At 39.4% G+C, this 20722-nt stretch overlaps 1 protein-coding gene across 5 annotated transcripts in view; it reads right to left on the minus strand.

The window, feature by feature from the left end:
* Nucleotides 1-20722, minus strand: part of mink1 (misshapen-like kinase 1) — a 32890-nt gene that overhangs the window by 6038 nt on the left and 6130 nt on the right. The window contains exons 2-31 of one of the 5 annotated variants that reach the window (XM_055017247.1): nucleotides 20485-20550; nucleotides 19902-20084; nucleotides 19702-19812; nucleotides 19522-19612; nucleotides 19291-19421; nucleotides 19127-19181; nucleotides 16513-16591; nucleotides 15144-15319; nucleotides 14954-15023; nucleotides 14648-14858; nucleotides 11567-11674; nucleotides 10874-10960; nucleotides 8632-8808; nucleotides 8368-8538; nucleotides 7778-8044; nucleotides 7290-7369; nucleotides 7074-7177; nucleotides 6885-6976; nucleotides 6577-6600; nucleotides 5984-6135; nucleotides 5674-5791; nucleotides 3769-3885; nucleotides 3375-3483; nucleotides 2896-3045; nucleotides 2130-2273; nucleotides 1305-1439; nucleotides 1070-1170; nucleotides 794-943; nucleotides 549-708; nucleotides 305-444 (exon numbers count right to left, since the gene is read on the minus strand). In XM_055017247.1, the coding sequence (XP_054873222.1) occupies nucleotides 305-444; nucleotides 549-708; nucleotides 794-943; nucleotides 1070-1170; nucleotides 1305-1439; nucleotides 2130-2273; nucleotides 2896-3045; nucleotides 3375-3483; nucleotides 3769-3885; nucleotides 5674-5791; nucleotides 5984-6135; nucleotides 6577-6600; nucleotides 6885-6976; nucleotides 7074-7177; nucleotides 7290-7369; nucleotides 7778-8044; nucleotides 8368-8538; nucleotides 8632-8808; nucleotides 10874-10960; nucleotides 11567-11674; nucleotides 14648-14858; nucleotides 14954-15023; nucleotides 15144-15319; nucleotides 16513-16591; nucleotides 19127-19181; nucleotides 19291-19421; nucleotides 19522-19612; nucleotides 19702-19812; nucleotides 19902-20084; nucleotides 20485-20550 (3759 nt within the window). The remainder of the gene's footprint in view (nucleotides 1-304; nucleotides 445-548; nucleotides 709-793; nucleotides 944-1069; nucleotides 1171-1304; nucleotides 1440-2129; nucleotides 2274-2895; nucleotides 3046-3374; nucleotides 3484-3768; nucleotides 3886-5673; nucleotides 5792-5983; nucleotides 6136-6576; nucleotides 6601-6884; nucleotides 6977-7073; nucleotides 7178-7289; nucleotides 7370-7777; nucleotides 8045-8367; nucleotides 8539-8631; nucleotides 8809-10873; nucleotides 10961-11566; nucleotides 11675-14647; nucleotides 14859-14953; nucleotides 15024-15143; nucleotides 15320-16512; nucleotides 16592-19126; nucleotides 19182-19290; nucleotides 19422-19521; nucleotides 19613-19701; nucleotides 19813-19901; nucleotides 20085-20484; nucleotides 20551-20722) is intronic. The other 4 variants (XM_055017250.1, XM_055017249.1, XM_055017248.1 and 1 more) reach the window with 4 other exon arrangements.

The following is a 20722-nucleotide window of genomic DNA, read 5'->3' on the forward strand; positions in this document are numbered from 1 at the left end:
AGCCAAGAAACAGACTTGATAAATTACAACTTCACATTTTCATACTTTGGTTTTTCAACTCATTAAACAACAAGTTATACCATGTTAATATGTCACCTTTAAGGTTCTGGTACAGACATCATCCTTTTTTTTTAAATTTTATTTTGACTGCTTCTTCATTACAAATACATCAACAATAAAAATAAAAACACTCACTCTAGCATACAAAGAAGATCCTCTGCAACTCTTGGCAAAAAGGCCTCTGATACTGATCTTAGTATTATTGTCCTGCATAAATTTGCATGCAGGTGTTTCTGTCTCTTACCTTGTCATTTCGCTCACAAAGGAACTTCAGCCTCTGAGCTCTTTTGTGCATGAAAACGCCGTCCAAGTGACCGGTCTCCACAGAGCGGATCTCAATGGCCTTTTCTCCCCAACCCATGATCTGGTTTGAGCAGATATGAGCTGTAGAGAAAAGTGTAACATTAGTACTGGACAAGCTAATTACAGCTTATCTATATGGTACACGTTATGTAAGTTATGTCCACGTTGTTGGGTTTGAACCGTACCAACTGAAGTGGGCATCTCGCCCCACTGCAGGACAACGTCCTTGATGATGCGTCCGTAGGTGTTGACGTAGACGCCCTCGTCCTCGTAGCACAGCAGCATCTCCATGCCATCTGAGCTGGGCAGGAACACGATCGCGTGTGGAGTCACATGACTCTGGATCTGTTTCAGATGAAAACAGAAGGAATAAGCTCTGGCAGGTTTCATACCTCCTACGACGCTGCTGTCTGACAGTTGTAAAACTTACATGAACAGGGATATAAATGTCATAGTTGTTTCCAGAGTCCACATCGATAGCATGGAAGCCAGCGCAAGAACCATAGATGACCTTCAACCTCTGACCTTCCTCCACTGTCAGGTCAACCAGGACAGGTCTGTGTGGCAAGTCTGCAAAAGACTGGTTGAAAGGGGTGGAGGGGGTTTCCAAGCAGAAAGTGAGTGTGAGCCGATAATCAACTTGAATGCTCTTCTGCTTGACTGACCTTGCATAACTAATCCACCTCATAGGAAAAAGGAGACTTACCTTGAAGGCCATGAATTTGTGATAAGGTTTAGGCGCCCAAGCATACACTTCCACTGCATTCTTCAAAGCAATCACCAGGAACTTTATCCTCTCATATTTCACTAGACAGAACAACCACAAGGCCACCTGACATTAGACACTTGTAATTAATAATTCACTGTGCCAAATGCATTCATCAGAATTTGACTGGAGTGGAATAGACAGCAGTGATAAATAGCCAGCGTCTGTCACTCACCCACTTTGTAGTGTACGCAGCCCTCCATCTCCCCCACTGTGGTCCAACCTTGCTTCTTTTCCACCTCGGGGTCATTGTGGAGGATCTTATTCCTCAGCCATGCCAGGTAGTAGACACGCACCTTGTTTTTCTTGCCTTAATAGACACAAAGGGAGATAAATCATAAATGAGACTACAATAAAGCAGTTCTTTAAATGCATTTATAGTGCAGTAAAGATTAGCTTTTATATTTTCAAAATGTGCACACCATACAGAGATATATGATTTAAAATCCATTTTATATCAAACAATGTATTTTCTGTGATTTTACTGTTTTATAGTAAATGACAAACTGTGAAACATAATTATTGTTTCTGATTGAACACGATGACTGCCTGTACCTGCTTGTTTATACCAAGTGGTTGTTTCTCAGTGTTGTTGTGTCTAAAAATCTGATAAAAGCATCAGTGCTCGATTAAATGTCATCACACTTTTAATATTAGTATATTGCTTGAACCAAATTTGCTTGACATTTTAAAGAAAAGGGAAGTATCAATTTAAAAACATACTATAAAACTACTGAAAGACAGTGTATGTCTATATCAAATATAGCTTTGGTCAATATCTACAAGCCCTAATATACCTTATTCCACACAAATAAAACCAGCCTTCCTATGATTCTGAAATGCAAAGTCCAAGTGTAATGTAAAAATATTACTCTAAAAAAATCTCCAACATTTAGCATCCATCATTTGGCATCCCATTAAGAGAGCGGTCTAATGCCAAAAACAGACGACCTTAACCAACTGTAGTAGAAGTACACAAGCAATGAGCAGCAGTTATGACCTGATATGGTGATGAGCAGGTTGAGGCCCTCTAGGACATCCATCTGTTGGAACCTGCGGGAGTTGATGAGGGGGTAAACTTTGCCCTGACCACTACGGTCCAGCAGCTTCAAACCGTTCTCTGTTCCCACCAACAGGTTCACACCTGGAGACGCACACGTACGAATAAATAGCTTCTTCATTTGCATAAAATGAGTTTAATTACCGTCTCTCCTCTGGCCACAGCCAAAAATAATTTCACATTATACCTCTGACATAAGTACTGTGCATCTTACTTCGTCTGCTTTCTTTTTCAATTACCATTTCAACATCACGACCTGCTGCAACTCCACCACTGTATAGTAACCTTTTCCTCTCAGTACACAGAGTCATCATGGTATTTATAAAAAAAAACAGGTTGTGAGAAGAATCTAGAACTGATGTGATAAAAATTGCTTTGAAAATTAAAGTGGGAGCACAATGGTCTCACATGCTGAGTCATTAATGTCACAACAGATCAATTTCAAATTCACTTGTTTTAGTTTTGGTAGTACACGTGACCATAGCTCTGCTGGAGTGGACATATAAAAAGTGGTAAAATAACAAAGGTTAAAATAATTTATCTTTTGGGGAGGTTCAACAATCTGACTGATTTCTCTGTAGTCTATATGTGTTGAACCTGAGCCTGTTTACTCAACAGATACACCATAATTTCAGTGATAAAGTGAGTCTGAGGCATTTAATCTCTGCACTTTTCATTGATTTTTTTGCACTTAATCAGTTCTCACCCCAAAGTGCAGCACACAGGATCTCAGAGTTGAACCTTTTCTTGTATTTGCGGATCTCAGGTGTGTCATTGGGGGGGCGTGTGTTGGTGGGGTTGACATTCACCATGGATCCTTTTCTTACCTCCATCTTCAGCTGCTCAAACCTGGAGCCTACACACAGAGACAGCAGTAAGAGAGGCTTAATCATAGAGGGCACATACAAACCAAAGCAAACTGGAACAAGACATAAAACCAAGGCACAAATGTTCAATTATTCCTCTCCATTAAATGGAAATGACAGTCCATTCACAAACTGCATTTTCATAGAACTTATGTAATGCAATAAGAAATATTCTCAGGCAAAACTTCTCTTCACTGCACAAGAAAGAACGTCAATGGATGACGTAATGAACACTTTTTCAGTCAGCTATTGCTTCCTTGTTCAATGTTCAACACCTCAAAGCAGATGTTGCAAGACATTTGAAAAGCGTCTGACTCACCAGTGATAGACATGTTATCCCCTGTACCTGGTGACTGGTACATGCCCAGATCCACAAAGGTGGTAAAGGAGGACTTCCCAGATGCCTTAACCAAACCTCTGGACTGATACTGGTGGGGCAGAATGGATACATGAGTAGGATAGTGCTGTTTAAATCAACCATCAATCATATCGGTATAGATTTTATTTTGTCTGACAAAATGTTAAAAATTATATCCTCTGTGCTTCATTAAAACAATTTTAAGATGCATATTACTGATGACAGTACACTAACAAACTGAACTGACTGACTGAAGTGTTAAGGGTGAATTTTATGGCTGAAATCATGACAAATATGGAGCACATAAAAATAAACCGGGAATATAGGACTGATACTTAGCATCAGTGAAACTTACATCATAAACAGAATCCTTCCCTGGAGAGGAGTGAGTGGCTGAATCAGTGGGGGAGTGGGAGGGCTGCACCACATCTGGCAAGTTAGTGTATCCATTATGGCTCCGCTTCTCTGGGGTCTTTCAGGTACAATACATACACACGCACGTACACACACACACACAGAATGCCATGTATTACATAAAGACACAACAGGCTTACATTTAGGCTAATCTGCTGCACCAATTACTAGATAAGATGTATGGTGGGCCCACAGTAACCACAAAAACTAAAGTAAATGTTTTGTGTTTAAAAAGTCAGCTTAATGTGCTAAATACTGTGGGAACCAGCACACTGTTATGTCTATTATGTCACTGATGTCCCCTTGTTAGTTATAAGCAGCTGTAAAGGTTTATCTAGAATTCTGTTCTGCTTTCTCTCACCATCATCTGATTCCAAATGGTTATCTGAATAGTCCCGGTTCTGCTGTCATGGACACATGTATACTTCCCAAAAACTGAACAAGACTTGGAGTGTTTTACTGCCACACTAAAAAGTTACTAGTTTAAAAAAGGGGGAAACTAAAAGTATTGCACTTTTTGAAGGCCAGAGTATAAAACAGTAGTATGTCTGACTGATGCTCTACAAAAACCTGAATTTTCTACAGGTAGAACTTTTAAATGTATGCTGCGGACAAACTATACATGATGTTCTCTAAGAAAGAAAGAAATTCATGATTTGTTGGTGCAGCAAGAAGGTTCTGGGTTTGAACCAGCGGGTCAGCTAAGGTCTTTCTGTGTGGTGTTTGCATATTCTCCCTATTCTCCCAGTTGCTAATGCTAACTCACAAAGTCCAAAGACATGCAATGGTGGGTTAATTAAGGACTCTAAATTGGCTGTAGATGTGAGTGTGAGTATGAATGTCAGTCACTCTGTGTTAGCTCTGCGATGGCCTATCATGTGTGGATCCCACCTCTCACCCACTGTTAGCTGGAATAGTCTCCTGACCCACGACAATATAAAGCGGTATAAGCTAATGGGTGGATGGACTTACATCTTCTGTTTTTTCCAAAGCATATTTTACGTAAATTCAGGACTTCATGGGAAGAATTCCATTTGCATAAGAATTTACAACGTGGATTCCTTGAAGATATTAACTGACCAATCCAGACAGTGACATAAATAATGGACTGCTACTGTTCTAAAGTGCTGAATTTCTGTTTCAGTCAGAGAGACTGGTTTGAAAACTTACTTTGATACCAGAAAGCATAGTTCCTGTATGTGTGACTAATCAAAATTTTTTTCTGTGTGCACCATATTGCAGTTGTCATTTTATTTATAATGACAAACAAATAAATAACTCTGTATCTTTTCCTGGAATTCAGTAGTATAAATTTAGCTTGTCACAAACACACCTTTACTGTATACTGAAATACACACACAACTATTATGCTTTAGCGAAGGTGACAAGTCTCCCATTCAACTCATTATGAGCCTCCTGGAAGATGTACACTGTCGTGTGTCTGTCACTATTAATATCTCAAAAATATCCACCAGCCTTACTGGGGTTGGTTTAAGGGTGGCTTTTGGCAATCTACAAAATAAAAAAAGCTAAATTGTGAAACTAAAAGTCTGACAGTTACCAACAAAAGATGTGCAATGCAGAAACTTTATCTATGTAACATTACTGTTTATTGAAGAGATACTTGGCACTGTCTTTAATGTCACAATTTATGTTTCAGACATCTTAATTTATCAGACTTAATTGTGGGTATATGGAAAATTCCTCCACAACAACACCTAACAACAACATGGACAAAGTGCCCTTGTCTTTTACTGCTTTATAATGTTCTCTGACACATATTGCGTTAATTTCTCCATGAAATCACAATGCATTTTCAGCCTCATTACATATACAGATGACTCACTCTCTGCACCAGCATGGTCTGATCCCCATAGCCTCCAGCTTGCTCTCCTTCTCCCCCCTCACCCTCGTCTTCATGAACCACCATGGTGTTGACTGAATCAGTGTCTGCGTCCCTGTGACTGCCATCACAACAGGAACAGAAGTCAAGGATGACACAGGACCAGGCCAGTTTTGTAATGGAGAAGATCCAGTGCATAAAGTGTAACACAGTTTTACAGAAGTACTTAACTTTTTATTCAAAAGTAAAGTTGAAGCAAAAGAAACAAATGTTGGTTTCCTGAGTTGTCAGTATTTGGGGGTGTTAGTGTTACCGATCTGTGGGGCTTTCTTCCTCCTCTGCTCCCTCGCCACTCTCGCTTTCTTCACTACTCTCGCTGCTCTCTGAAGAGGAGGAGTAATCATTGGCCTTGACCGGGGGTCTTGGTGGTTCCTCAGCACGTTCCTTGGCAAAGAGGCCATGGTCCTGCACACATGTGACCACAGTTTACTTTACAAAGGCATTTTAAAGACATTTTAAACATAATTCCAGCTTTTCAAATAAAGTAGCAAAATCCATAACAGTAATATATGCACGACTACTATTGAAGACAATCCAAACACAATTTAACATGAGGGGTCATCGGGAGGATGAGCGCAGAAACAGTCCCAACGTAAGTGATTAAAATGATTACAAGGCTGAGTGTAGGGTGTCCACATGGTAACAGAGTAAATGCAAACACAATTAAAAGGCTTTTATAGAAAGAAAATAATTTAATTTATAGACCAAACATGATTTACCCCATAAATGAAGACAGTCTAGATCATGCTTTTAATTCTCTTTGAACATTATACAGCCAAACAAAAATACAAAGTCATGCATGGACATTGAGCATCACATAGCACAAGAAGACACAGTGATACTAACCTCCCCTATAGCTCTCTTGTAACTCTGCACATTTGAGGTAAAGTCAACAACAGGGATTTGAAAAGAGGAGAAACATAAGGGGAAATAGCAACAGTGCCTTAAGTGTAAAGTTAAAATGAGGAGAAAACTTTCAGTTAGTATACTTTAAGCCATTTTACAGAACAAGTGCATCAAACTAAGCACAGCAAGTCAGCCTTTTTTTCTATAACTGCTTTTCTATGGCTTAATAGTAATGTTAAAAGTAGCTTCATAAGTAGGGGAGAGTGAAGGGGTGACCAATATAATGTCTGTTTGAGAGAAGCACTTACGGCGGGGCGCCCGGGACGGGAGGAGGTTCGTGACTCTCCTGGCTTATGACGACTATCATGGGAGAGAATGGGTGAATCCATTTTGGAGGAACCTGAAAATAACATTGTACAGTTTAGTTATGAATCTGAAATTAGACTTCCTGCGAAGACAGTCTGCTGAGAAATAGCATTTGGGAGGCAGGGACTCACTGAGGATGCGATGCCTCTCCAGGGAGCCAGTCTGGGGCAGATTGGATATGATGTTCATACTGTCTCCTCTCTCCCAGCGATCATTGCGGCTGAGATCTGGATTGCTGCCACGGGGACACAAATCAGTCAACTCAACTTGTCATTACAGCTCACCACCATTTAAAAGGCACTAATTTACGGACATATCTTCTCAAAGCATTTGGCTGTCTTCAGTACCTGGCTCTTACTGGATGCCGTATTCCAGATGTTAGGTTGGTGTTGAGAGCTGTGGCAATAGAAGCTGTCCTCTGGGGAATCTAAGGACATTAAAATCATATTCTTACATTTACTAGTATTTTGTGGTAGCTTACAAAGTAACTGAAAGGTTTATTAAGCAACAGTAATTTAATAATTGATTGACCAAGATGCATTTTTATTGTATATACCACCTTCTGAGATAATCACATAAATATAATGCTCAAGTTCAGCTTCACAAGAGTTTTTCCTAGATGTAAGCAAATGAGAACAGCAACACCAAGACAAAACAGTAAGTGGAAAAACAGTTTAAAGTGAGACCTTTCAATGTCAGATTACTAGCTGTAGTCCAACTATATAAAATCTTGCATAATGCTGAGTGGATATGAGAAATGTGTTAAAGTGCAAATTGGAGTTATCGTTTGGGGGGCACAATTAATGCTGAATCAAAATCAGCCACTGCATCTTACCTTGGGTGGGAGTTCTACATCTGGCAGGCGGATCCAGGGTCCACGATCCTCCCTGATTTGATGTGCTTGTGGTGCTGGGGTTTCAGAAGTGGGGTCCGAGTTCTGACGCACCAGCTCTCTAGAATGGATGGGGCGGGGTGTGGGGGTGAGGGAGGGGTCCTGGGTGGGGAAGGCGGACATAGTCTTAGTGGGCTGATCACAGAGGGACTGGGAGCGAGGGACAGGGGCAGCATAAGGTTTTAGTGGAACCAGGTGAGCCATCTGGAACTGCAGAGGACAGGAGCAGCAGTACACCAGGAGGGAGGAGCAGCCGAGCGGAAGGAAGTACGCAAAAGGCAGTCGGAGAAGCAGGCCGTAGAGGAGAAGAATGCATGATTGTGTTTGTGTGTTGAAGTGAGATTGTGACATGTGGATAACAAGTGGCAATGCATGTGTGGAAAAGGAGAGAAAAGAAGAAAAAGAAGGTGTAAATAAGGTAGCACAGACAATTCAGGGTAGAGAAGCTAAAAAATCAGAGAAAGAGCAAGCACAAGCACTTGTGTCTTCTGCTGTTCTCCTGGAGAATTAAATTAATTGAATTTTAAACCCACCTTGCTCTGCCCCCCTTGGGGTTCAACTGGCCTCTGCATCGGTGGGGTCTGTACAGACTGGACCCCTCCTGACTGGCTGATTGAGTCAGAGCGTGACTGGATGGCAGTGTCAGAGACAGTGGTGCAGATTTTAGGTGAGCCCTGTCTGTTAAGCTTACTTCGCTCCTCCACCTGGAATTAGGACAGTGAAAGAGGGAATTAGTCTGCAGTGCACCAACTTGTGAGAGTGGCATGTAATGCTTCAAATGCAGGTAACACTATTACCTCACGGGCCCAGGTAGGTTTATTGTTGGGCTCCAGGTTTTTGTTGTAGTGATAAAGCTGGGGCTTCTTTTCTTGCTGCTGTTGTTGCAGAGAGACCAAATAGGCATGCTCTTGCTGCAGCTGTCTCTGCAGCCGCTCTGACTGACGCTGTTCCTCAAGCTGCTTGCGCTTGTATTCCTGAGCAAAAAAACACAATGCAGTCAATATGTTGTTAGCCTTAAACTGGACCCAACAGACACACTATGCAAGGTTGTAACTGAACCACTGCATGTGGAAACAGAAAGGCTCCTCTTGCTTTAACTACATGTTGATGTTTGCACATTACCACATGCACTGTCCAACACTGATTTCAGTCACTGACCTGATACATTTTTTGGGCTTTATCATATCTATAAACTCCTATTTTAGTATATTATATAATTTTAAGTCCACATAAGAAGAATATTGATCATGTCTGTAGCTAAAGCTTTTTATATTCTATATTCAACCATCTGCAAAAATGAGTCAGTTGACTTATTGGTTTGTCATTGTTGAGTTGTAGGCATGGGTCTCCAAGCCTTTTGAGGGCTACTGCATTCATAGGGAAACAATAAATAAAAGAAAAATGAAAGCTTCAGAGGTTAAGGAGTTTCCACAATGAGTCACAACCATATAGGCTCAACTTCACCTTGCTTTTTTAAGAACTGAGATTAGATCTAGTAACTATCTGAGTGCCTGGTATGAAGCTGCACTGATGAATATAAACAATCTTAGGTACACCAATTAAAAAGTATTTTCCCGAGTTAAATACTTGTTCTCATTTCATCTTATTAACTGCTTAAACTGCAAATCATTGCGGGCTATTATGATCATAGAATGCTATTCCTTTATGAAGGTAATAAGGAGAATGGCTTTATAATGTAATAGACAGGACCCAATTGTCTGTTGTGAACAAATAATTGCTCAGACTTTTGCTGAGCTTCTTTGCTCCTGTTCATGCCTCACTACCCTAAAATGTACTTATTCCCTAATGAAAAAGAGCTTCAGAAAAGCATTTTGTGTTTTTAATAAGTTTTTTTAATTGAGCAGTTGATGTGGCTGACTTTACACTTACTGCAGCTGTCAATGACATCTGTCCAATGGTTCCTCTTGATTCGTGCTTTCTGTTAATTTTCTTAAGATTTTTTTGAAGTGGATGATTTATTATTTGATTTACACTGTAGAGTACCTGCTACTATCTTTACAACATCTAACAAAATTTTAATGAAAGGCACAACAGGAAGGTTCTTACTGTGAAAAAGCAGCTTGAAGTGTAAAGTTTGTACTGGCAGATTTAATTAAAATAGCGGGAGAGGAATAGAGTTCATCACTTGTAGATGTATTATACAGTTGGGAGCTAACAACAGGAGAGTGGCTTACATCTGCTGTATACAATGGAAGTATTAGTTGAACTGGACACTACTTCAAGATAATGCTCCACATACAGGGCACAGGGCATATACTCAGAAAAATTTCAGGTTCACAGCACTGTTTCTTAAGGCTTGTAGTGCACATCTTCTCTGTAACTGCCCTTGAACATAGCATTGACTCCCTAAAACTGCAGCAGGGGCAGTGCCCTGTGGCTAACTCTGTGCTGTGGTCCCTATGAAAGCACGAATACACACAGGTATTATGTGTGTGGGTGTGTGTGTGTGTGTGTGTGTAACCTAGGAGGGATATGTGAAAAAACAAAGAGTTCAATCCAAATGACAGCAATTCCTACGCTCCACAGGACGAAGCTAAAACAAGGATGCCAGGAATGTGGTAATTCTACCTTTCAATGTAGGCAACATAGACTTGTAAACTGCCAAAATATGCCCCAAAACTAGGTCATTGCATGCTTTTTGAAAGCATTCTCAGGACATGCAATACTGTAGGAATGGCATCAATATTTTGAAATGTAGAGCAAATTTATGTCAAGGTCTTGCACACCAAGAATCTACCTATTTATTAGAAATTCAAGGTCAGCTTTTTGAACTTTTTTGTAAAACTCAGCTGACTGTTACTCCACCGGAGAGCAGCTAAGCCAAACACAAACAGACATGATGTAACACTGCAGTATTTGTTGTGATGAGAACAGAAGCAGCCACATTGACATCTACAGTATATGTCAGTGCTGATCATTTAATCTCTTTTACTGATGCAGTACTATCACCAAGAGGTGGACATGGAAACCTCTGCAGTCAAAATAGGAGATGATTAAGGAGTACTAATGACCAGTTACCATTAGCAGTGCCTGCTCCTGAAGCAACTGCTGCTGGAGGATTTCTAACTGCCGCTGCTCCTCTTCTAACTTATGTCTGATAAACTCCTGAAGAAAGGTAAGAGGAAGGAATGATAAGCATTAAGGTAGTAAAAATGAAAGTATATGGGGGAGGGGTTGAAGACAGAAGCAGACAGGAGTTATGTAATTCTGTTCATGTGACAGAAACTATGTGTTAACCTGGTAAGAAAATTCCACAATTCAGACAATTACTTTCAGTAGCAAAACACACACTCCGTCACTGTTTACAACAATTTAAAGAGAGAAATAAATGTGAACATTAAAACATCACACCAGCACTACGTAGAGACTGCCATAAATTGCTAGACTTTGAATAAATAAAGTATTTAGCAGCACTCTATGACTGTTGTGAGGTAGCATACTGACATAAAATCAGTATTTGGCAATACAAGGTGATGATGCCAGACTCTTGTGTTAGTGAGGGTAGACTGGAAACAGAGCATAAGAGATGCAGAGAGCTCACCCACAGAAAACTCATCTCTGAGTAAATACACTAATTTAGACCCTTGCTGCTATGGCAACCTACTCATGGAATTTCACCACCAGAGCAACTTGCACAGTGTTTCTGACAGACACGCCCACACTTCACACTGATTGGCTGATGGCAGCCCCATGTCTCCTGTGGTTGGTTACCTGCTCTCTCTCTGCCAGCCTTCTATCTTCCTCCCGTCTCATATCGTCAATTCTCCGATGGGGACCCTTTTCTTGCTGCCTCACCATCTCTCGCTCTTTCCTCTGTTGCTGGGAGAGAAGGGTGACAGGAAGAAGAGAAATGAGCAGAGAGGCTTTGGTTGTAAATAGGAATTAGCCTGCTTGTGAGCAAATTCTCTCCTGCAAAGAGCTGGAAAAAAGCACTAAAGGAAGCAGGAGTGCAGAGTAGAGAATAGACTCTGTGAGACATTCTCACAAACATACACACACCTATAGCATCCCAATCAACTTCTCAATGTGCTGTTCTGATTCAGACTCGAGTGACAGCTCCTTGCTTTTGACAGGTAGCAGTATTTTATCTACTGTTTAAGGGACACTGAAAAAGATTTGTTCTTTATGGTGAAATCCCAAGCCCCGAGCTTGGCAGTGCCACAAAACACTCATGACAAGTTGTTGACTGCACTTAACTGTTGGACAAAACAGCTAGATGAGACAGCGAGGAGGTGGAGGTAGAGAAGGGCAGTAGAATCTTACTGCGGTAAAATATCTTCAACAATAGTGCAATTATGTGTGCCTCATTCAAATTCCACATAAGTCCTCAGAAACTTCACAGGTGCTGACACTTTGTAGGCTGCCCAGCAATTAGCTAGGTTATGTAGGTATGTCTTTTAAAGTCTTGAGTTATGTGCGCTCTCTCTTCATAAATAATGTCTAACACAACATTTTGTCAAGTCTATACTACATGTCAATTTCAAAGCAAGTTCAAATACTCAGTAGAGAAGATGGCATGTTGATTTGGAGGATGCAGATTCAGGGGATGTGAAGTATTTGCAAGTGTACATCAACACTCTACTTCAGCTGCTACCGTATTTAAACCAATACTTGCCTGTACACTGTATAAATCAACATGTAAAGTAAAAGACTGTTCAGAACAAAAACATTGTGGTTAAAGGTAAAATATAAAAGGATGACAGGACTGCATGTCATAAGCAACCCAGATATGAGATGGCCAACATGTGATCATTGTTTGTTTCTGCATATACTTTTTCAGTATGAATGTATAATTTTAATCTTTCATTTGGGAACACAGTGAATTATATTGTAAAAATAGCATGCATATAATTAATAATGCATTACATCAGTTAAATTAAGACATACAGTCTCCAGGGTTAGTTCAAACTGTTACCCAAACTCAAAGACTGATGAGTGTTCTTCATGTAGAGAAAGTCTGAATCTTGAGCATTCATACAACTTGCTTATCCGCATACGCCATAAGGATAAACCTACCTTTTCATACCATTGTTTTTACAAAAAATAATTCTGTCAAAACACCTTGTTCTAGGCTACAAATCATCCCATTTAAGCGAATATTTATGGAATTAACAATGCATATCCGTTTTCCTCAGAGCTACACTGTCTTTCACAGTTTTCACAAATTTTCAGGGAAGGTCAGAAATGACACAAGGAGCGCCTGATTAAATTTTGGCACTGATGAGGCTCATAGTCTGGATCCACAGATTTGTTAAAAATTTCTGTATCATTGCGAGATAGCAGCACGGTGACACTGCAACTATGACAACAACTGAACATTACGTCAGCTGCCTGCTGACGATCAAACGATTGCGATCCTACTACAAATCTACTGCTGTGGACTTATTGGGACTTTTCTGTCAGGAAATCATACAACAACTGAGCAGCCTTCGCGGAGTACCGCGCTCTCTGAGTGCTTTCCTTATTTATACATTCAAGTAGTTGCAGAACAAAACGTTAGTATTGGAGCCTTGATAAAGAGCAAAGAAAAGGAAACCACGAGCAGTGATTGCAGGTGAGTGATAAGAACAAGTGCATACACATTACGTACAAGGAACCTCATATTTCCATTGGACTGTTTTGCTTTGAAGTAAAAATGTTGTGTTGAATAATGTATTAGTATAACTAGCTTCTAGCAAAATGTGCAGGATTACAATGAATTACAAAATCAAGGTCAATTTTGAAAGCAAGTCTGAGATGCTATTCTACCCCTGACTGAATACAATGTGTTTGCATTTCAGAAATGGATTAAAATGAATCAAAACCAACACCAGATAACAAAAACACAATGATAAGCAGCAAGTTGGTTGTAAAAATTTGGGGTAAATGTAATATGCAACATTACTATGAATGTGTATATCTAAAAAACAGACACTTGTTTAAGGTGTTTTCATTTTTTGGAATAGGGAGGGGATTTATGCACAGGTGGGATTTCATTTTAAAGTTCCAACTGTTGATACTCGACTAACATAACAGTTACAACATCTACTTGTTTGTAAAACGGTATCAATGTTGCTTTTTTCTAACAGCTAGATGAGACAGCGAGGAGGTGGAGACATGTTTTTTATCAACAGTGTTGACTTTGGAGCACTTTCTGATTTGAAAGTCGAAGACCTCAAATCTCACTACAGGGTAGAAAATAGTAATAATTGTTGGACGATACTGGGTAAAGTGATGTTTCAAACTTTACAACAAGAAAAACACTCAGAGAGTGCAGTATTCCACCAATGCTGCTCAGTCATTGTATCATTTCCGACATCTTTAAAAAAATTGTGGATCCAGACTATAAGCCGCATCACTGCCAAAATCTAATCACTTGGTCCTTGTGTCATTTCTGACCGACCTTGAAAATTTCATCCAAATCCGTTGATCCATTTTTGAGCAATGTTGCTAACAGAGAGACAGACAGACAGACAAACCAACATCGATCATCACATAACTTTGCTGAAGCTCTGAATCCTTGGCAGACTAATAATTACAAGACAGAAATGTTAAAATTAAAAATAAAAATTAAATTATGGTGTTTTCGATTTTCAACATTTGCCAAAACATAGTTGTGGTAGAAGCTTTACTTTTAAGTGTTTATAGGTTTATTGTTTTTAACTTTGGATAAAGCCAAGCTCCAGATTGATATTTAATGTTCAAATATGGAAATGGTATCTTTGCAACTCTCATGATGAAAACAAATAAAGGCAGGTTTTATGTTGTCAAACTATTTCTTCTAAAAGTATTAGCTCCCTTGTTGACCATTACCTCTTCAAGACGGCGACGCTGTTCCTTCTGCTCTTCAATGCGTTTCTGCCGGTCATGCAACAGTTGCCTCTTGTGCTCCTCAGGATCCCGGCGCTGAGCTGCCAGTTGGGCCTGCTGCCGCTTGTGAGCCTCTGAGCGCTCTTTGTTCTCCTGCTGCAGACGCTGGAAGTCCCGCCTCAGGGTGGACTCACCAGGCACATTAAGGATTGAACTGAAGATATTGAGGGAGAAGATTTTCAGGGGATCATTCTCAGAGAGAATCCAAGTCAAGGATTCACACTACTTGGACAGACAAAGTGCAAATACCTTGACTCTCGATCATCTCCACGATTTTCATCCTCTTCATCACTACCACTGTACTCATATTCTGTCTCTTCTATGAGAAAAATTTAAATACAGAGAAGTCAAACCATTACATGAATAAATATTGTGGCATCCAATCTGACAGTATTCTTCTGTTACATCTTTTGAGGTTCTTTCCGTCTCATTTGCTTACCTTTCTCTCCCCTTTTCTTGCGAGTACGGTCAATGTGGTCTTTGAGCTGAATTCGGACTTGCCGCTCAGTGGGCTGGTCCCTGATGAAGGAATGCTTGAGCAGCTGCTCTGTGGATGGCCGGCTGGGATATGTCTTCACAAGACAACCCTCTATAAAGTCAATAAATTTCTTGGACCTAGAGGAAGGAGGAGGTCAGAGGCTGATAAACTTGAGAGAGAGACGGTAGGGCAGGGAGACATCAAACAGCTGACAGATGGGCCGATATTGCCCAGAATCCTGATCCAATAATAATTATAGATTCATGTGGGACAAAGTCTATGCTTGGCAACTTTGTGCTGAATTCATTGTATTTGCATTCAACTGATGATGTAACTGAGCCTATCATTCACCTATATTTTTATATTAGCATAATTGTTCATTGACACCTTCTTTATGATTAGAATTGTGAACATTGTCAAAGAAACATTGCATTGTGAATGCTGTGGAACCATAAACTCAGCTAAATGGGTGTATTAATGAGTAGCAGGACAAGTCATAGGAGTAATAACACAGGGTAGAAGAAAAAAATATGACATCAGTTTAAATGCCTTCAGTTTCTTGCTGTGTACAACTGTATTCGTTTCAGTACGGAGACAAAAGTACATGACCTTGTTGCACTCTGAAATCTGAGCGAGGGACAGCTAACATAAATGGACCCAAAGTAACAAAGGCACAACATCTGCTTTGGAAAGCTGAAAAATTTCCTGCAATTTGTTGTACAGTCTGTGCTGTTCTCATTAAGTGTGTTTTATATGCACTTAGCTTGGTTAGTTGCAGCACAATAAACTGACTAGTAAAGTCACCACACTGCTATACTGCACGTGAAAGTTAGATAGTGAACTACTACAGTTATTACTGTCATTATCACCTTAATGCATAGAGATAAGCTACAAGTGTGTTAAATTTACACTGTCCACAGTGAGACACTCTGTTTTGTCTCACTCCAAATCACGCTTCATACAAATGTGCGCATGTAATTTGACATCAGACTTCTTGGAACAGAACTGATCTACTGAACTTTAACAGTTAAAATTACTATCATGCTTCCATTGTTTTCAATTATTTTGGGCAATTTTCTCTTATTTTTTTGGCAGCATAATAAAGTTTTGAGGCTTTAACACACTAACATCATGTAAAGGGAGCCTTTTGAGTGTTTAGGATATGATATATATATATATATATATATATATATATATATATATATATATATATATATATATATATATATATATATATATATATATATATATATATATATATATATATATATATATATACACATATAAACATGCAATTCAAGAAGAGATAACAGGATGATTGTTAGCTTACCATTTCTTGGACTTAAGTTTTGGAGGGGGATTCCTGGGAATGAGAAAGAGGGCCCTCATCGGGTGCATGTCACACAAGGCTACAGAAATGAAGGAGATTATGAGAGTTAAATTATAAATCAAAAAGCACCTCAGAATAAATGTAATGCTAGACCGAATATCATCTATGCCCAACATTGTAGTTGGGCATAGATGGGCATAGGTGTGTGGAAATAATACTAGCCACCATTACATGTTTTCTGTATCCTAAAACATGATTACAGCTGCTGTTATCCAATCGTTCCTGGTGCCTCAGGCTGACTGTTACATTGAATGTAAGAGCAAGGACTGTGAGTCATTGTGTTCCCAGCGTAGGTAGGTAGCTAAACCTGACTGGTTAGCTTTAGAGTTTCACAGTAAATAGGCTTTTGTAACACAGTCTTTTGGACATATGCAACGTGACTGAGACAGCCAAAGGCAAACAGAAATAAGTAATTTCAGCATTTTATGGGCCACATTAAAACAAGTGGAATCATGCATATACTCATAATGTGTGCTTCATATAACATGCATTCATTTAAATGAATGGATCATCCACTGTTGAGGCTGTTGGCAGTTTTGTCAATATTCTGTCAGTGGAAAGGATTTAGAACACAGAGTTATAAACCGTTGTCTCATTTAGTGCTTTACCACATACCAAGAGTGAACTGTTCTGTTTGTTAAGAATTTAGTTGATCAATTATACAGACAGGCCACAAGCCCTGTATTTAAATGATTTACCTTTTCCCGCACTGTACCGAAGTCTTTGTTTTCTTTTAACTGTCTATGCGTACCTTAGGTTAAATTGACTAAAACACCAATTGCTGGTGTTTTTAGAAATTTGACAGCTATAACTTTAAATATAACTCAACAAAAACATCTATGATTAGTTGCTACGATTAAAATCATCAGCATAAAGAGTAAGACAACAACCAAGGGCACTATTGATGATGATTTTCATCACTGATTAATCAGCAAAATTAAGACAGGAAAAAGAAACATTTATCATGTTGTAATAACATAAATGGTAGGTTATCTTGTCTGCATTATATTCCTCAGTAGTTCTTGTTCTGGGATCACCAGGCAATATAGTTACATTTTCAGAAATTATATAAATGTGGCCAGGTGCATGCTGGTCTGTGGCAAGTCTGTTGTTATCTTTCAGTATAAAATAATCAGATTGAAATGATTTAATATGCTGCAAATACTAGCTTTTTATGTGTATTTATGATTCATTTAGACCAATAAAGCTAGCAGGTAGAATGCACTAAGTGAAATGCAGTCCATTTAGCTAATCTACAGATAAGTGCTGATTTTTTCCTTGTTACCAATTGATAGTTTAAAGATTAGGCATGACTTCAGTTATTCAAGATTTTTTTTCATTATCTACTGTCGTATTATTTTCTTTAGCAAAGTATGGCAAAACATAAATTGATGCATTTATAATGCTTTTAAACAGCAAAATTAACCAATTGATAACCTTGCCTTACAATATTTTCTTTTGATCGACTAATCAATTCACCAATGGCTTTAGTACTACTACTAAAAACAGTTAATCGGAAAAACAAGGAAAACAGCATCTTTTTAGTGGAAACGCTGCTCAGTAACCAGCCTGATGGAATGACTAAGCACACACTGCATAATTTAGAATTGTACATCAACACCAGCTTGACGGTTGGCCTGTATGCTCTATGTCATTCACAGCAGTAACAACCTGGTTTGAAAGAGCTCTGTTGTCTCCATCAATGATGTGAAAAACTCACTTTCAACCATTTAGAATTTTCTGACAGTGTTGAACTAAAAAACTTGACTACACAAACTTGAAGCCTAAAGATGCCTTCAAGACATATGAAGCATATAGAAATACTGTGCTTGTATCCCCTCAAAAATGGTTATTTACCATGTAAGGAATTAATAAAATGACATCTACTGCTTTTTCTCATTGAGTGATCTGATCTGAATATGGAGAAATATTAATTTAAACAGTTTAACCACTGGACACATTCCATTTAAGGGTTCACAGTTTCTCAGTCTTCTGTAAGTTTCATATTGGACAATGTCTGGCTTCCAAACTACTCACAAAATTGTAAACTGTATGTAAATGCCTTAAACTAATACTAAAGGTTATGTGGGAAAAGCCCTCTAACCTCAAACTCTGCACCTCCATCACTCTACATAGTTAAATACAGAAGTACATTCAGCCATGTAAGCTATTTGTGTTGAGTCACAGTGGTTAACAAAGTCTTTACTAAACTTCCACAAACATTTTAGCTGCTAGTCTTTAGTGAGATTTTTGTTATTTCTTTGGTTTCACACCAAATCTCTAGGCAGACACATCTCCCCACTAAGCAGACCAGAGAGAACTGTACAACCAGCCTCCACAGGCCAACTGCCAGCTCACGACTACACTACCTTGATTACAGTGAGTCAGCTGTCCATCTGAAGACACAGACAGCAAGCCTGCATATGCAAGACAGACTCATTCATGAGGTCTTTTAGAATGGGTTTTGAGGGGATGAGAAATTATACGCTGCTTAGTACATAGATTCGCCAACATACAGGTGAAACAGGTGTGGGAAAGGAGCATATACACTTACGAGGAGCTCCCTCCGCCATCTCGATAGCTGTGATCCCCAAGGACCAAATATCACTCTGCAAAACACACAGGGGAACAGGTCAGTTTCCATCTTTCTTATGTTCTTACAGCAGAGTGTTCTTACAGCAGAGTGCATACACGCAAACACAATGCTGCCGCTGTTACCCTGTAGTCATAGGTGGAGTCAGGGTTCTCATCACAAGCAATAACTTCAGGTGCCATCCAGTATGGTGTCCCAATGAAGGTGTTTCTACGTCCAACTGTCCTGTCCAACTGAGCACTTACCCCAAAATCAACTTTAAAAAGAGGAACCAGACAAAGAAAACTTATAAGATGATGACAGATAGCATACAGTAGACCTACGTCAGCAAGATTAATTTAAATGATTTGACATACCGAGTTTGACCTCTGCATTCTCTGTTAACAGCACATTTTGGCCCTTGATGTCTCTGTGGATAACTTTATGGGCGTGGAGGTGAGATAGGCCCTGTTCACAGACAAAGAAATCAAAATAGATCAGTAAGTAGTGACCTCTACTGCAGACTTGTTTTGACTGATGCAGGTATGGTTTCTCACCCTTAGGATCTCTCTGCAGATGTATGCAATCCAGTCCTCCTTTAGAGAGCTGCCCTTAGTGTTTTTGACCAGGTCGGTCACTGATCCCGCCCCGCAAAACTCCATCACCAGCTATGTGCAGACAAACATAAACTTAGCAAGCACAAATAATGAGGCATGCTGCTATAAAACCATCAGAACAGGTACAAAGGTAGACATACCCAGAGTTGGTCATCGTGTCCTGGTGGACTCTTCTTTACAAAGGCACCGTAGTACGTGGCTATGTTGCGGTGGTGGCTGTATTTTTTCAGCATGTTGATTTCTGCTTTGATCTCCTCTTCTTCCTCCTCTGTAACATCCATCACCTTGATAGCAGCCAGCTGGCCAGTCTTCACGTGACGGCCCTGATTAAAGAACATATTGGATCATTGTCATAGAGTTCAGTAAAGTTTCAAATGAACTTTAGACTTTGCATTTCTAAAAATCTTACAGTTTTGCCAATTAAGTGTAGCTTAGTGCTTCTTCACATTTTACTGTTGTTATTTTACATTTTCCTGTAGTAGAGTCTCTTAGCTTCTTGTCAACACCACTAAAAACTTAGAGTGATAGCTAAAAAATATACTGACAGAGCAATGTCCTACATCTGCTATAATCTTAGAAATAATGTACAGAACATTTAACAATGAGCTTTGGAGCCACATTCCACCTGGCTAAGTCATTGCACAAGTACCAACCTAACACTGATACTTCAATCTCCAATGTAAATCCTGCTTTTTTGGATGTGATATACACATCATGGCGCACCTTGTACACCTGTCCATATGTCCCATTGCCGACAACCTCGACCAGCTCAAAGATTCCTGCTGGATCCTATGGGAGACAGAGGCAGATTAATTTGTTGTACAACATACAGACATTCATGTATTCTGTCTTGGCAAGCCACGCCAGCTGAACATTTTTAAGCAACAAAAAGCCCCATGTTTAAAAAAAATAATAATAATAATAACAATAACTTCAGTAAAATAAACTCCAATTCAATTAG

Source organism: Amphiprion ocellaris, chromosome 14 (genome assembly GCF_022539595.1).
Source record: "Amphiprion ocellaris isolate individual 3 ecotype Okinawa chromosome 14, ASM2253959v1, whole genome shotgun sequence".
NCBI lineage: Eukaryota > Metazoa > Chordata > Actinopteri > Pomacentridae > Amphiprion > Amphiprion ocellaris.